This window comes from Psittacula echo (assembly GCF_963264785.1).
Source record: "Psittacula echo genome assembly, chromosome: 7".
NCBI classification, from domain to species: domain Eukaryota; kingdom Metazoa; phylum Chordata; class Aves; order Psittaciformes; family Psittacidae; genus Psittacula; species Psittacula echo.
The window spans coordinates 3,656,218-3,671,635 of record NC_137740.1 but is presented as its reverse complement, the minus strand read 5'-3'; the positions used below and the strand labels follow the sequence as shown (position 1 = coordinate 3,671,635).

The 15,418-nt window shown below is 41.4% G+C and overlaps 1 protein-coding gene across 1 annotated transcript in view; it reads left to right on the top strand.

Annotated features, from left to right (window-relative positions):
• PATJ (PATJ crumbs cell polarity complex component) overlaps positions 1-15,418 on the top strand; it is a gene marked incomplete at its 3' end in the record, with an annotated part of 154,871 nt that overhangs the window by 117,678 nt on the left and 21,775 nt on the right. The window contains exons 32-34 of the mRNA XM_080623239.1: positions 4,080-4,151; positions 4,516-4,633; positions 5,221-5,354. Of these exons, the coding sequence (XP_080479365.1) occupies positions 4,080-4,151; positions 4,516-4,633; positions 5,221-5,354 (324 nt within the window). The remainder of the gene's footprint in view (positions 1-4,079; positions 4,152-4,515; positions 4,634-5,220; positions 5,355-15,418) is intronic.

Genomic DNA, 15,418 nt, shown 5'->3' with positions numbered 1-15,418 from the left:
AGGGTACAGCTCCAATCTCTCTATTTTGGACTCTATGTTAAAACTCTACTAAACATGCTGAAGAGTGGCTAACCTAGAGGTCCATCAAATTTGCTGAGACAGTCATTTTGTCCAGCAGCCTATTCCTTTTTCAAGGAATGTCTTGACTGAGACATTTCTGGATTTATTTTTTCCTTAGATGTCCTCTTCATGCTCCATCATATCTTTTTGCAAAGTGTGTCCTGGGGTTTGCAAATATAAACTGAATATACATAATGTTCTATAGCTAGTAAGTATTTAATGAGTCTATGAACTCCGGGAGTTAGGAAGTACTACGTGCTTTTGAGCATCAGAATTAACTACTCACGCCAAATGGACCAGTTTGTCTTCCTAATGGGTTACCAAAAAGTTGGACTATTTGTATTTGGTAGCCTTGTGCAGAATCCTACTTTGATGCACTGGAATATAAATGAATCAGAGGATTATTGTATGTATTTACAGGTGTAATTCACCTGGGTTTATTGCTGTTCTTGCTCAACTGGCAAGAAACTTTTGAGGGGTTACAAGGTAATATGAAAAGTTGCTCAGAGACTGAGGTGGATGAAGTTATATAAAATGAATTGTGCGGTTTCCTGGTGTAGGATATTGTGCTGTGCAGCTTCTGAAGGGTATTAGAAGGAAGCACAGATTTAATGGGGAAAAAGCTTGCAGCAATCCAAGATAGGTGTGGAGGGAAGATGCCACTGGAATAACAGGGAACCCAGAATATATTGGCAGCTTCTTTTCAAACTTGAAGCAAGAAAGAAGGGAACTGTGGAGCCAAAAGATAGAAATTACAATGTTTTAGGCTGTATTTTAGACTGAAAGGTAAAAAAAAGGTGAAGTTTTGGTAGTGAGAGTTGTTGAGAACAGAGCAATGGCAAAAGGGTAAGAGAAGACAAAGACATGGATTTGTTGAGAGCCTCTAGGCGTGGAGAACATCACTATAGTGCTTGGTTTTTCTTTCCCGCTATCTGTACCAAGTTATCTCATCTTTCCACTTGTTCATGTAATAGCAGCTGGCTGCTACAATTTACATTTTATCTTTGGAATTTAAAGCGCTCTATCCAGCATTATATCCAGTATTATTATCCCTGCTGTGGCACAGAGGGGAAATGACCTGTCCTGGGTCATTGGTGAGACCATGAGGCAGCGAGCGTGTCACTTCTCTGGCTGCAGCACAGCCCTGCCTGCAGTCGATGGCTGTTTGCTTAGAGGTGACTCACTGATTTTTCCGTTAGATAAATAGATGCTGAAAAGTTAAGAGCTAGGGGGTAGATTTAGGAAGGAATTTGAATGCCTATAGATCCAACTGCTTATTCTATCATGCCTTTAGTTGGGCCAGCCCTTGGTTTAGAGGCATAAATGGATGAAAGAGAGTGGTAAAAGCCATTTTCATAATTTTAGGAGTTTTCTTTCAATTGGGATTTTAAACCAACACAGCAAATACTGATGTCTTATTTTTGTAAATGCTGATGGTTGGGATTGGTCCCTTCTGACCAGAAGGAAATAGGTTTGTACTCGTTGTTATTAAGACTTCAACACTGCAGTGCAGCACAAGACAGCTCATTATTTTGAAGAAAGATTTCTCCTGCAGTCTTTTAGTGACGGTTGAGGCAAAAGAAAACAGTGCCTTGTTTTTCATAGCATGCCGGTTGCTACTAGAGCCTCATGCTACTTCACCATTGTTATTGAATTTCTCAGTCATGTGTCAGGAGAAATCAGGAATGTTAAAGTCAACAAGTAAGTTCAAGTTCACTGAGTAAATAAAAAGTATGTGCTTATCAGGAGAGATCTTCTACGAGTGTGTGCAGCTCAAAACATGGGCAGGATGTCTCACCAAGTGACAGCTGTAATAAAAGGAGAAATTAAAGTTTCACATCAGTCTCTATTCACTTGTTGCTGATAAATGTGTCAGTCTCTCCCAAGATACTTTTTGTTGTCACTTCATCACTTTTAAAAGTATAAAGTTATATAATGGACATCACTGTAGACGTGGATGATAAGAAAGGGGAAAGAAAACAACTTTAATTCTGAACTGGAGCCAATGGAAGTGTTAGGCAGAGTCTGCATGTTGAGGTTTGAGGTCGCCTGGTAGAGGGCCGTGGTTTTCTGAGGACTGTAGCTGTCTTGCTTTCCATAAGGTTTCATTGGAAAAGAATTGATATATGGAGCTTTGAGATGTTCTCCAAACTTTAAACTTTACAAAGGTGAAAATGGCTTGAGCAGTCATCATGTGTGCTCTGACCCACTCTGCAGCATTAGTGTCCTGGCAGAGTGTGTAATAATGCAGTATCCTGTAGGTGGGATAATTAAACTGATGTTTGGTATGTGAGAATGGATTCATTTTCCTTGGAAGATTTGAACTTGGAACAGTAATCTGTCTTTACCACAAACAAGAAACCTGTCCTTGAAACACTGGCGAGGAGTGGCCTTGTGAAAATGCTTTTGGATGCAGTTGAGGGAATTGAATTAGATTCAGCCAGTCAGGTCGCAGGCTTATGACAAATGCTGAGTGTACAGTTCAGTGCTTGAGGGGCTGGAAATCCTTTTATTTTGGTTAGGTACCTCTAGCATGGTCTGAATTAAATGGAGATTAGAGAGATTTAAAGGTGGTGCTTGGTGCTTACTTGATGTGCAAGATGAAGTTTCAGATCTTAGTCACATACCGGAATGAAAAAGGGAAGTATGAAATAATTTTTCATTGCTTACTAAAACAGTTTCTCATAAAATGACAAAGCAGTCTTGCTGTTTCTCCCCTGACACCTCTGATAATACGATGAGATCACCACTTTATCTTTTCCTTCTTGTTATCTGTTTGGATAATAGTGGTATAGTTACATCAAACTGGGGAAAAACACAGAAAGTGAAAAATGGAGGGGTAAAACACAAAGCCTGTGGGGCTTGGCATGATTTAACATTTAAAAGCTCCAGGAAACAAGGGCAGTATTTACAAGCTTGGTTAACTAAAATTTGATTGCCTTTTTAACGTATGGATTGTTGCCTTACTGAGAAATCCTTTTGAGATGCAACAGAATGGCCCCCTTGTCTCTTGTTTTGTAGTGTATTGCAAGGATATGGAAGGAAATTAGGATACAGATTGAGCCCATATTAAAGTGCAATTGTTTGAGATATTTACAATGAGGCTGGATGATGCATTTTAAGCATTTACTTTATTTAACTGCTGGCAGCATGCTCATTGCTCCTGAAGACTACCAAGAAAGGAAGAGAGAAGGAGAGAAGAGATGACTTTGAACCTCTCCCTGCTATAGGCATCAAAGGGTGTGCTAGAGGCTCGGCACACTGATTCCTGCATGTTTCCACACAGTATGGGAATTGCTGTCCTAGCCTCCTCAGAGGACACACTTCTTTCTTCTTTAGAGCTTCATATTGCTCAGAAACAATATAGACCACATGTGATAATCTCCTCCCCAAAAATCCCTTCCTTACATTCTGTGACTTCAAAACTGTTGGGTGTGTTTTTAATAACTCCTGATATTCCCTGTTTTCTCACTAGATTTTCCTTTTTCAAGTTCAGCCTGGGGAAGAGAAGGCTCTCTCTTATTGTGGCCTATTGATATTTTCAAAGGGCCTACAAGAAACCTGGAGAAAGGCTTTGGACAAGAGCCTGTGGGGACAGGCCAAGGGGAATGGCTTGAACCTGCCAGAGGGGAGATTGAGATGAGCTCTTAGGCAAAAGCTCTTCCTTACGAGGGTGCTGAGGCGCTGGCACAGGGTGCCCAGAGAAGCTGTGGCTGCCCCATCCCTGGCAGTGTTCAAGGCCAGGTTGGACACAGGGGCTTGGAGCAAGCTGCTCTAGTGGAAGGTGTCCCTGCCCGTGGGAGGGGTTGGAGCTGGATGAGCTTTAAGGTCCCTTCCAACACAAATCAGTCTGGGATTCTATGATTCTGGGCTTTGGCTTTGTGTTGTGCTACAAATATACTTACGTGAAGAAATATCACTATGTATACCTAGAATCATCATTTTGAGGTTTGGAGGGTATTTTATTTAAGCTAATGGGACATTTACAGTACATCTCACTTACCTTTTTGACTTTTTAGGGTGTGAAATGTAAAGCTGACAAACCAGTGGTGACAGATCAGCAGGAAATGGAGGAACAGCTTCCAGAAAATGTATGTGTGTTTGTGTTAACCAAAAAGGGAGGCTTGATCTATTTGAAGAATGGGTGATTTATGGGGGGAAGAGGATAACTGGGGAAACCTATGTTATTTGATATGAGAGGAATAAGTGAGAAAGGTGATGTTCTGTCTCTGCTTCCTTCATGAGCATTTCTGGAAGCACAGTTGTCCAGTCACCCTGATTTTCCATTTATTGATGAAGAGAATATTCGAAGTTCACCTCTATTTATTGCTTGTTTCCCTTCTATTGACTAATGGATTTGGTAAGGTACAATAATCAACAGCTAACAATAACGTCCTCATAACATGCCTTTGTGTGATTGATAACTTATGTTTTCTTCCTCTGCTTTGCTTTTAGGTCCTCAACCAGATCAAACAATCCAAATCTTCTGCAAAAGTACCTGTAAACTTACAGGAGATACCCCTGGAGCCAGCACCTACTTATCTTTCTCCAGAGGCAGAAGTCACCAGCCGTAGTATGAACCAGCTATTTTTTCCACCAATATAGTGTATATTTAGTCCCCTTACCAAGGATGGATTTTTCCTCAGATAATTGTCACTGAGGCTTTTTCTTTGAACATCCAATGACTTTATTCTAGGTTATTTTATAAATTGTTCGCATTTTTCTCTCATTTTACAATTTTTGAGAGCTTGAAGGTGTCTTCGCTTGGTTTTGTTGACTTTTATGTACAAAGGCATTGTTCCTCTATTGATTTAAAGTAGAAGGAAAGGCAGTCTGGGACATCCTGTCCATTCCATGGTGCTGGAACATGGTCTTAACCTGTCCTGAATGGAATACAGCTTGCCATTGTGATCTGAATTTATATTTTATGAATAGCCTATATGAAAATATATATTATATTTATATAGGTTACACTGATACAGGTCACTTTGATAGAGACTTCAGAAATTACTCAGAGTAGTCTTCTAGTTTGATTTAAATTGGTAAAAGTGAAGAGAAAGATACAAGAGCTGAATTAGTTGCTCTCATACAATTCCTTTGATGGTTTTCATTTTCTCATTGAATAGTGTGACCTATTTGTTTGCCTCTTCATGTTCTCAGGCATCTTCCCACCTCCATTGCCTGCGGATCCAGCAACGTGCTCTATAGTTCCAGGGCAGGAGATGACTATAGAGATATCTAAGGGCCGATCAGGCCTGGGACTCAGCATCGTCGGGGGGAAAGACACTCCACTGGTGAGTTTCTGTTAAACTAATATTTACTGCCTCTGCCAATAGGAGACAGAAAAACACACGGAAACTAATGATGCCATTAATCTGTAATTGCTTTAATGAATTGTTTGGTAAAGGGAGAAGAAACCAGCAACTACAATCTCCAATAAGAAATGGATAATTTTGCCTTCTATCAGATCAGTTGTTTTCTGTTCTGTTTAAATTGAAAGATTTCTGTTTCAGTAGTGCTTTCTGCTATGGTCAGCTTACAAATTTGTTTTCTTTTTTAACCATTGTGAATTAAGAGCGTCCAGCAGGTAAGTTACCAGAATGGTTGGACTAGAAATTAATGTCACAGCGGTGGAGCTACTTCAGCAAGGTTAACCCCTCTGTCTTGAGAGCATAAGCGCTTAGTAGCTGTTTAAACAAACTGTGATTTATCTGCCTGCCAGCAAAAGCCCTTGCTGTACAGAGGTAAACCAAAGGTAATCTTTTATTGTTTTCTGTGTCTTTTTTGCTTAATCTTGATCTTAGCTATGCTGGTTTTCAAAGTATTATCTTCAGCTAAATTAAAATGTATCAGTTCAGGTGTAAACTCAGCAAGGTAGTTGTGCTAAACCCTTCTCTGCCTCCACTGTGGCTGCTTCCACTCCACTTTCCATTTAAGAGATGCTATGTCACAGTATAACAGAATGTCAGGTTGTTTCTTGAGATGGCAAATTCAGTTCTCTCGGTAAACAAGCCTGCTGCAGAGGTGTCCTTACTGGGTTCTCCTGAATCCCTTCCCACAGAGACACTTAAGGCAACAGAGCTGCTCTGTTACATACAGTTGTTCCCAAAAATATCAGTGGTGCATCATTAAGCAATGAAGTACTGTGAGTGTCAGTAGATGCAGACCGATGCAGTGTAGTAATCCTTTTCCAGACCAAGAAAAAAGAAGGAAAAAAACCCCAAGGAAGTTGAAAGGAAAAAGAAAGTTCTGTTTTGCAAAGTGTAGGCTGTACCTTTTACACTATTAGGGCTAAAATGGAAAAGGTTCAGCTTTTAGTCCCATTTATCCAAGTCTCTGATTATGTAGAGTTTGGATGAATTGCTCTGTTTCACATAGTGATAGATCTGAGTTATGCTGAAGGCTTAAATCAGTCTAAAAGGTTTTCAGTCTGTCCAGCCATGTGCTGTTTTGTACCCAGTCCCTTTTCAGTCATCTCCTCAGTGTCGAGTAGATTCAAATCAGAAGTTCAACACTATTCGTCATCTCTCTGCTTTTTCATTTAACTGGAATTTGGAAATAATGCATGGCAGCTTGTCATGCAATCTGGTAGATGTCTTTCATGAGATTTTAATATAAATAAATGAAAATTATAAATATCTGCTTTACATTGCAGATGAGAAAAATACAAAGGATTTTATTCTTTAGATGGAGTAAATGGTTTTGGTTAAGTATTACACTTTCGTTAGCTTGTTCACTAAAGTGTCCTCATAGGAATTAATCTGAAAGACCTATGCACTTGATTGAAGGAATCGAAATTCATGGAGGGAGGTTGGACTTCCCATGTTTCTGATCCTCACTTTACAGGACTTACCAGAATGAGCCCCAGTTTCTTTTCATTATTTCTGAGTGTGCTCATTCAAAGCCAAGCAATATTGTTTCATAAGAAACAAGTTGCTTTGTGAGACCACAGTCAAATCTGATCATTTACCATCTGGGTAATGGTATTGGGTCAGTCTGACCCACTCTGGGATTCTCCATAACTTGCTTAGCCAAAACAGTATGGAAATGCTTCTCCTCAAAGCAGGTACTCAGGGTTGTGTCTTTAGCTGGTGGGATCATTCATAGCTCTGTCTACTGTGTGCTACTCATCTCCCCCAAATTATTTTGATGCCCTTTTTTGCCATGAAGTTAGAAAACCTTTTGTTAAAGAGTTGAAATGAAGTTCCCATAACACAACAAGGAAGAGTAAAAGAAAATACTGTGCAGGACTGCAGGAAAGCTTCTGTCTTTCTGAGTTGCATGAATTAGAGAGGAAATATAACAAGATGAGCTCTTAGGCAGAAGCTCTTCCCTGTGAGGGTGCTGAGGCGCTGGCCCAGGGTGCCCAGAGAAGCTGTGGCTGCCCCATCCCTGGCAGTGTTCAAGGCCAGGTTGGACACAGGGGTTTGGAGCAAGCTGCTCTAGTGGAAGGTGTCCCTGCCCGTGGCACTAAGCTGCAAGAGACTTCTTTTACCTTTTTTGTCCTCTGAGAGAACAAGACATGAATACTCATTTCCTCTTCCTTTTTCTACTTGGGTATGTTCATTTCTTTCCTGTGCCGGTGTAAAAGTGCCTACGAAACAATCAAGGATATGGATCCCTCTTCCTGGAATCTCAGAAATAACATATTAGTATGGGGGATACAGGGAGGCTGTTCCTTATCAAATCTGAGGTGGTTGTGGCAAGAGTATAAAGGCCATCTATGTGGTATTAAAATGCAGTTGATCTGAAAATGCTTAACTGATGCACAACAAGCATCTCACATGTGATGGGAAAGCTGACTTCGGAATCTTTTGGATCTTATTTAATCACATGATATATAGTCCCAGCTTGTGGAATAATAAATCTGGCAGCCCACTAAAGGGATGCACTGCTTCAAGATGAAATATAGAGTGCAACTTTTAAGTCATAACCTTAGGAATCTCATCAGAAATCACCAAGTAGATACTTGAAAAATACAGCCTGCGAGCAGGGAGGTTAATTTGCTCAGGAGGTTGGAAAGTGATGTCTTAACCCTTGTGAAATGTTTTTTGCTGAGAAGACAACCTTCCCATTAAACTTGCAGAACCTTTCAAGTCGCATGTATCATAAGCAAGGACTTGTGGCTGTGTGCTTAGGGGAGCAGAAGAGCATCAGCTGGAAAACGCATGGAGAAGTAAGGATTGTCTTTGGGGGTTATCTTCGTGTTGTTGATCTGTATAGACTGCTATAGCCCTTAAGGAGCCCTGTTTCATTTTATTCTAAGGCTTGATTTTGAGTTTTACTTTTTTCTTCACTGTCTTTCATTTCACCTTCCCAAGTCCCCCTGAGAGAACACAACACATGGCCTCTGCTTTAAAGCAATTAAACTGCAGAGTGGAGCTGGCTGAAGTACAGGGCTTTCAATTTGTGAGGAGATTTTTTTTCTTTGGTTGTAGTCCAATCAAACTTGTAAAAGTAACCTCAGAGTGGGAATTAAAATAAAAAATAGGGGAAAAAATAAGAAGTGTTTTCAGAAACATCCCAAAATGAGGTTTGAGGCTCGATCCCTGCTCCCCAGGACACCGTCCTGCCCTCTCGTTGCTGAATTGTGCATAAATGCTTGTCAGCTCCACCACTGCTAATAGCAGCCATAAACCTGACAGGGGTGTCATTGTCACTCAGCAGCTGCCAGTGCTCCCAGGGTGCCTGGACTGCTCCAGCCCAGGGCTCATGAGTGCAGCAGATCTGTTTGGGCAGTGCCTGTGGTGCAGCCCTGAGAGCTGCTGCAGACCCTGGGATGCTGGTGCTTGTGCTGCCAGCTCCAAGCCTGGATGAGCTGTGACTCTAAGTCAGATGTGGAGTTCAGCTTTCAGAGGTGGGTGTTCACAGCAGCAAACCAGTGATGGCATAGCCAGCTGGCCCAAGGCTGTGCAGGCAGGGACCCTGTGGTCCAGGGTTAATAACCAGCCCTGCAGGATACAGGACTGGCAGCACTGGGTAGTCCGGTTGTGCACCATAAATTATAGGTCTGGAATTCCTCAGTTATCCTGCTTTTCATTCATTGCATTCTCCACAACTTGTTTCAAGGCAAATAATTTAGTTTCAAGTAATGAAACTTGAGGGAGTTTCACCTCGAGGGAGGGGATTTTACCCCTTTACTGAAGGGAGACCCCCCCCTTCAGTCCTGAGTCCAGCTCACTATAGGGGTGGTGAGACACTGGCAGAGGTTGCCCCGAGAAGCTGTGGCAGTGTTCAAGACCAGGTTGGATGGGGCTTGGAGCAAGCTGCTCTAGTGGAAGGTGTCCCTGCCCGTGGCAGGGAGTTGGAACTGAATGAGCTCTAAGCTCCCTTCCAGCCCAAACCATTCCCTGATTCTATTGTAATCGGCTTTTTTCCTCTGAAACTCTTTCACCAGAAAGTTTCTATGAGGTTTTCTTAAGTTGGTGGAGAACAGGGCACCAAGGAACTGCTTAACAAAAGGTGGCCTGGTACTGCTCCAGATGGCCTGTGGGGTTAAATCATCCAGACCCCATCATCGCCCCAGAGTGGTGAATGCTGCAATGTCGTGTCATTTGCAGCTTGCAAGGAGCCGTTTTCTGTGAAGGAGGATTGTCAATTTTTAGAGGTTTTATTCTTGGCAGTACATGGGAAAAGCATCGCTCTAAGATACAAACTTTTTCTTAGTAGGTGGGAGCACTGTTTTGCCTGCAGCTGAATAATTTAGTAATGGTTCAGTTGATGACTTATAGCCATTGACTCGGTATTTGCTGCTGGGGCTCAGACACGCTGGAGGCCATTCACCAGTTTCGAGGCTGGTGAAGGGACATTGCCCTCAGGCAGAAGCAGATAACCCTGGGAGGTGAGGAGAGGAGAGCACAGAGGCAAAGCTGGGTCTTGAAATCCCAGTGAAGTGCTGAAGAAAGCACTTATAAAGGAACAAATGATTGCAGGAGTAGTAACCTAGGGGCAATTTGGAAGTGGAGTAGGCAGGCGGTGGTCATTACCTGAACCTGACATAGAAAGGAAGAAAGAAACATGCTTCATCCTGTGTCTACTTCGAGTTTGGTAAACATTTAATGGTTTTACTTTTGCTTTCAGCTGACTGTAATGAAAAACGTTTTTAAGGCAACTTACAAACTTTAAGGTACTCCATCTGTACAATAAAGTGACCCACCAAGCCAGGGAACTGGAATAAGCAATGCTCCAAAAAGTAATGGAATATGCTTGTGCTCAGCTAATACTAGTTGGTGTGAGAGCTGGTAACACTGTCGCTGGAGAGGAAAAAGCTTCTCTAATCACCTCAGTTAGCCCAGAAGGCTTTCTGGCTCACAGTGGAGCAGGGGAGCTTGGCGATGGTGGGGATGCAGTTTAACAGAGGAATATTTAGATTCATTCTGTCAGTCCAGGTGATTCATACCTTGCATAAACCCCATCTGTTAAGGAAGGGCAAGGGAATAATCAAGAAAACCGTGACTTTAAATTGCAGCTGTTCAAGACCCAGTGTTTGCCCCTGGAGCTGTTAGGGATAATTACCCTGCTAGGGTCTCCATGCTGCCAAGAGCAGGCTGTTGCTAATATCAAAGCCAAGTCTGATATCTCTGTTTCGTGCAGTGCTGGAGGCAGAAGTAAAGACCTACCTAAACATGAGGACTGCTGTGACTTCTGTGTTCCTTAAACAAACAGGTTCTCCCTTGGTTGAGTTTTCTTCCCTCTCTCCCACCTCCGTTCTATTTAGATTCAGGCAAAAATAACTTCATCTCTTATAGACAGCCAAGGTCCAAGCGACTTTGTAGGCAGTCATCAAGTGCAGCTAAGTCTGAAACTGTTTTAGTGGAATATGCTTACCTTGTAACTACGAATGAAAGCAAGATATTGGCCTTGGGAGGGTTTAAGCAATATATTGGCTATAGATATTGTTGCTGTTAAGTCTGTCACACAATGAATGGAACAATAGAATGAAAAATGGCAATAGAAGGCCTAAGTTTTTAATCATGGCTTGGGTATTGTAGGGGAAAAGTTTGCGGTTGGGAGAGGAAAAAATGCAATCACTTCTTAACCATCACCCACATTTATAAAACAGAAGGCAATTTAATGACAGAGTGGCAAATGCAGTTAGCTTGAAATTGTGAGGAATTGCTTTGACTCTTGGTTGGAAATTGTTAAACTGAAGTTGGTGGATTCATCATAATTCCAGAAGGACATTAGCCTATAACAGCATGAAAAAACCAAACTGCTTTGTACATGAGTTATCATAAATGGGAATTAGGGCAGTAAGTTTTGCAAATCATGTAGTTGATGGATCCTTGGCACGGGTTTAGCTGCCTGTAAGGCTAGCTTTAACGTAGCAGTGCCTTCCTTGAAGAAGTTGGTGGCTTCCAGGAGTGTAAATCAACCATAAAATTCGAGCTAACAACATACAAAGCAGTAGGACATGTCAGAATGGACTTCAGGAGGATCTTGCTTGCAGCTGATGAAACCACTGGTTTTTGGCTTCTTGTGTCATACGCATTCAGGATCTCACGCATCCTTTAGAACCTGTGTTATGCACTTATATACTGCAAATTTTCATATGCTTATTATTTAATAAAATAATGAGAGTGAGAGAGTTAACATTTTAATATGTAGTTCTTGAGTTTTATTATTCCCCCTAAAATGAGCATGGATACTTTTTAAAAAACCTTAGTTTTCTTTGGCATGTGAATCATAGAAACGTAGCTCTTTCTATCATTCTGACTTAAGTCATATATTTTTACACTAAACATCTTATTACCTTAGTTTTATTATTTCAGAATCAAAGGAGAGCTTGCAAATGTCGATGACTGCAGAGCAAAGGAATGTTAATGAATAGTGCCATTGAATTTTCAGGTTTTAGCTTTTCTGATCTTCGCGAATATAACTGTAAGCAAAAATATTATGCAAGCTGAATAAAATTTGAATAAATAAGGACCAGATGTAACTATAGGGGCCTATAAAATGTAATACAAATATTATCCACTTCCTTAAAATAAATCTGAATTTTAGTATGAAAAATTATATTCATATTGATATTGTGGATTAATCTTTTTTATGAAAGTTGGCAAGTGAACGCCATCTCTTGCAAGGGCTTGTTCTTTAATGGGAAACAGACCTTTTGTTTTGACCTTGAGTGGAGAAGTTTTTTGCTCTCGTGCAATGTAAAGCATTTTTACATTAACACAGTAATGCATTTTTACATTATATGGCCTGTTTTATTACAGTAGTGTTTGGCTTAGGATTTTGGGTGCCTGTCAATGGTTTGTGAATGCTGCAACTGCAAAATATTTGTGTTAGGAGGAGGTATATTCAGCACGATGCATTAGATAAACCCCTTTAAGAAGTCATGGGATTTACTTGGACTTGACCTTCAGCTTTTGTTGCTGATCCATTATCTTTTAGATTCCATTTAGATCTGCAACTGGAAGATCATGGTTCATAACAGAACTGTTGTCATTTCCTCTGCCTACAAGTAACCAGCAGCTGGATTTATTTTAACTGCTGAGAGATTCTTAGACAGGGCTAATTCTTCAGCAAAACACACTGTGCAACTACTTGATTTCTACTTTATCTGCGAACCAGCCTGTAAAAATGAAATGACAATTTTACTACTCTGGGCATATAAAACTTGAAAAGGAAATAACTAATGATATTGTACTTGCCCTGGGAAAGAGATAAATCTGAAGTGCTGCAGTCAGCAAAACACCCTTGTAGCTTTATTATCTTCAGTATATGCTAATTTAGAATAACACATGTAGCTATGCAGGAAATTTGATGGAAGTGTGTAATATTAGCTTAGGAAAATGCAACTTGTCAACTAAATCAGAAAACATCTTTCCTGAGTGTTGTTTTATATGTAGCTTACTTTTCTGCTTCCTCAGGAAAGTACTCTAATTCATGTAGAAATTGGAACTGGATGAGTTTTAAGGTCCCTTCAACACAAACCAGTCTAGGATGCAGTCTATGAATTCATTCTATGATTTCAAAATATGTAGTGTCTCTGTTTCGACCCAGACTTACAGCATCGTTGTCTTTGTGTGCTCAGAAGTGTCTGTTCAGGGAGACAGGCACCGTTTTGCCCTGTAATGCTCCCTTGGTTTGGGTCAAATAGCTGGCGATGTTCTGGTGGCAGAGGTAGCCTTGTAGCAAGAGGGCAAAGCTATGGATATGGTTTCTACCCGCATAACTGTTTCAGGGACTTTTTGTCTAATGATTACTGCCTTAAAATGCACATCTTTCGAAATATGGTCTGGGATTTTCAAACAACTAATTTCTTACTGAATACCTTACCTGGTGTCATTTTGTGCTGATGGTTATTGCAGTCCTCAACGTGTTTTGGTTGAGGACTTCTGTGAAGTGCCTGTGATCCTATCAAAGCAATGGCTAGATCGCATAGAATGAAATAGCACAGCAAAGATAAACTCCAAGCAAATATTAGCTCAGTTACAGAAATAGCTTGTTGTGAATGATCTGCAGTAGTTAAGGACTATGCAGTGCTATGCAAGAAGGCTGTTTACAAAATTCAGACCTGTTCCACTGTCAAATCAGCCAGCACCAGGTATGTGGGGATTCCTCTGCTCCAGTTCCTTTGAAATCTCCCTGCTTGCATACTGATCCACATCACAGAACTTCATCAAAATATGTATGATACTTAATTTTTGAGCTTCCTTCATGTGTTGTGTCCTTTTGCTTCCTCAGCCTCTACTCGCAGCATTTGCAAATAAGTCTGGGGGGTGATTTTCAGTGGCAGAGGGCCCCCTGCATTGAAAGCTGCTGCTTGTCCTTCTGAGGAACAGCTGCATGGAAGGAAAGAAACACTAGAGATGTTGGCTGAGAAACTGTAAACCAGCAGAATGCGTGTGAGCAGTCCAAGCCTAAAGCCAGACACCTTGTGGGGCTTTCTCACCACTGTTTATGGTCCTGCAGGCTTTTAAGGTTCACTTGGGCAGTGATTTTCCCGAGTAGGAAGCTGACTTTACCACCTTTCTCCCAAAGGCACAGTCAAGGTCATTGCCTGGTGTCTCTGCCATACCAGCTCTCGACATTTCAGATACAAAGATTAAGCTGTCACTCTTACTGAATTTAATTCTTTCACGTTAGCATTTCTGTTTGTGCTCTCTGATGGGTGAGTGTGATATTCTTCCTCTACTGCGTCTCTGAAGTTGTTATAAATCGAGCAGAAAACATATCCACAGCCCGGGGGGGAGTTGAGATCTGCTTCCCCAAGAGGTCAAGGCTCTTCCCCTCCCTTAGGCAGAAAGAAGTGCAATGTAGATCACGCTATGCACTTTTTGCAAGTTGTATTTTCCATAAGTGGTTTCTCAGATTGGGTGCTAATTCCTGTGAGGTTCTCTTGCCCTCACTGCTCAGGAGTCATTCGCTCTGCACCAACGTTGTTCTTCAAGGTCGACAGACCTAGAGGCTCTCTCGGCTCTTCTACTTGCCTGCCATTTCTTCCACAGCCAAAACCTCATTTTGTGAGTCAGTGTGAGAGTTATCACTCATGTGCCTTTCCTTTGCTCACGCAGACTGTGCAATCACAGTGGTGTTCCGCTGCTAAAGCGAGAGCGAGAGGTGTAGCTATCCCACAGCTCAAATCTGAACCCCTCAATATGAGCACTCTTCAGCCCTGTTGTACAGCAGCTTTAGCAGTAGAAGACAAATTCCTTTCTACTCTTCTTTCAGTGTTTTCATGGTTGGATAGTCTAAATTTACACTTGTGAGTGTGGACTTTGTTTAGCATAGAAAAACACTGTTTATATGCCCTGACTTGTATTCTGCATCCTTCATCCCGTGCAAGAAATGGTCAACCTCGCATTAGTTCATGATTTGTAAAATGGTCCCAGCTATTCTTTGTCAAAATATACAAAGATTAAAGCTCTGGTTTGTTGAATGGATTTGTAAACTTTATGAAGTATGTGCTTTCAGCAGCTGGGTGTTTTTCTTTAAACAACTGTGTTCTTGGTATGTTCTTCCCCCTTCTGCACGCACAGTTTTTGTGACTCTGCCAAGGTGTATCATAGAGTGCCATGATCTGTATGAAGCTGGTAGTGAAAGGAGATGGAGAGGGACGGGTGTGAAAAATCTACCCAGAGCAACCATGAATCCACAGCCTCTAGTTGAACATTGATGTCACTTTCATAGAATCATAGAATCTGAGAGTGGTTTTGATTGGAAGGAAGCTTGAAGCTCACTCAGTTCCAACCCCTGCCACGGGCAGGGACACCTTCCACTAGAGCAGCTTGCTCCAAGCCCCTGTGTCCAACCTGGCCTTGAACACTGCCAGGGATGGAGCAGCCACAACTTTTTCCCTTTTTTTCCCACTTTTTTTTTCTCTTCCTCCCTCTCAATTGATTGATTTTGA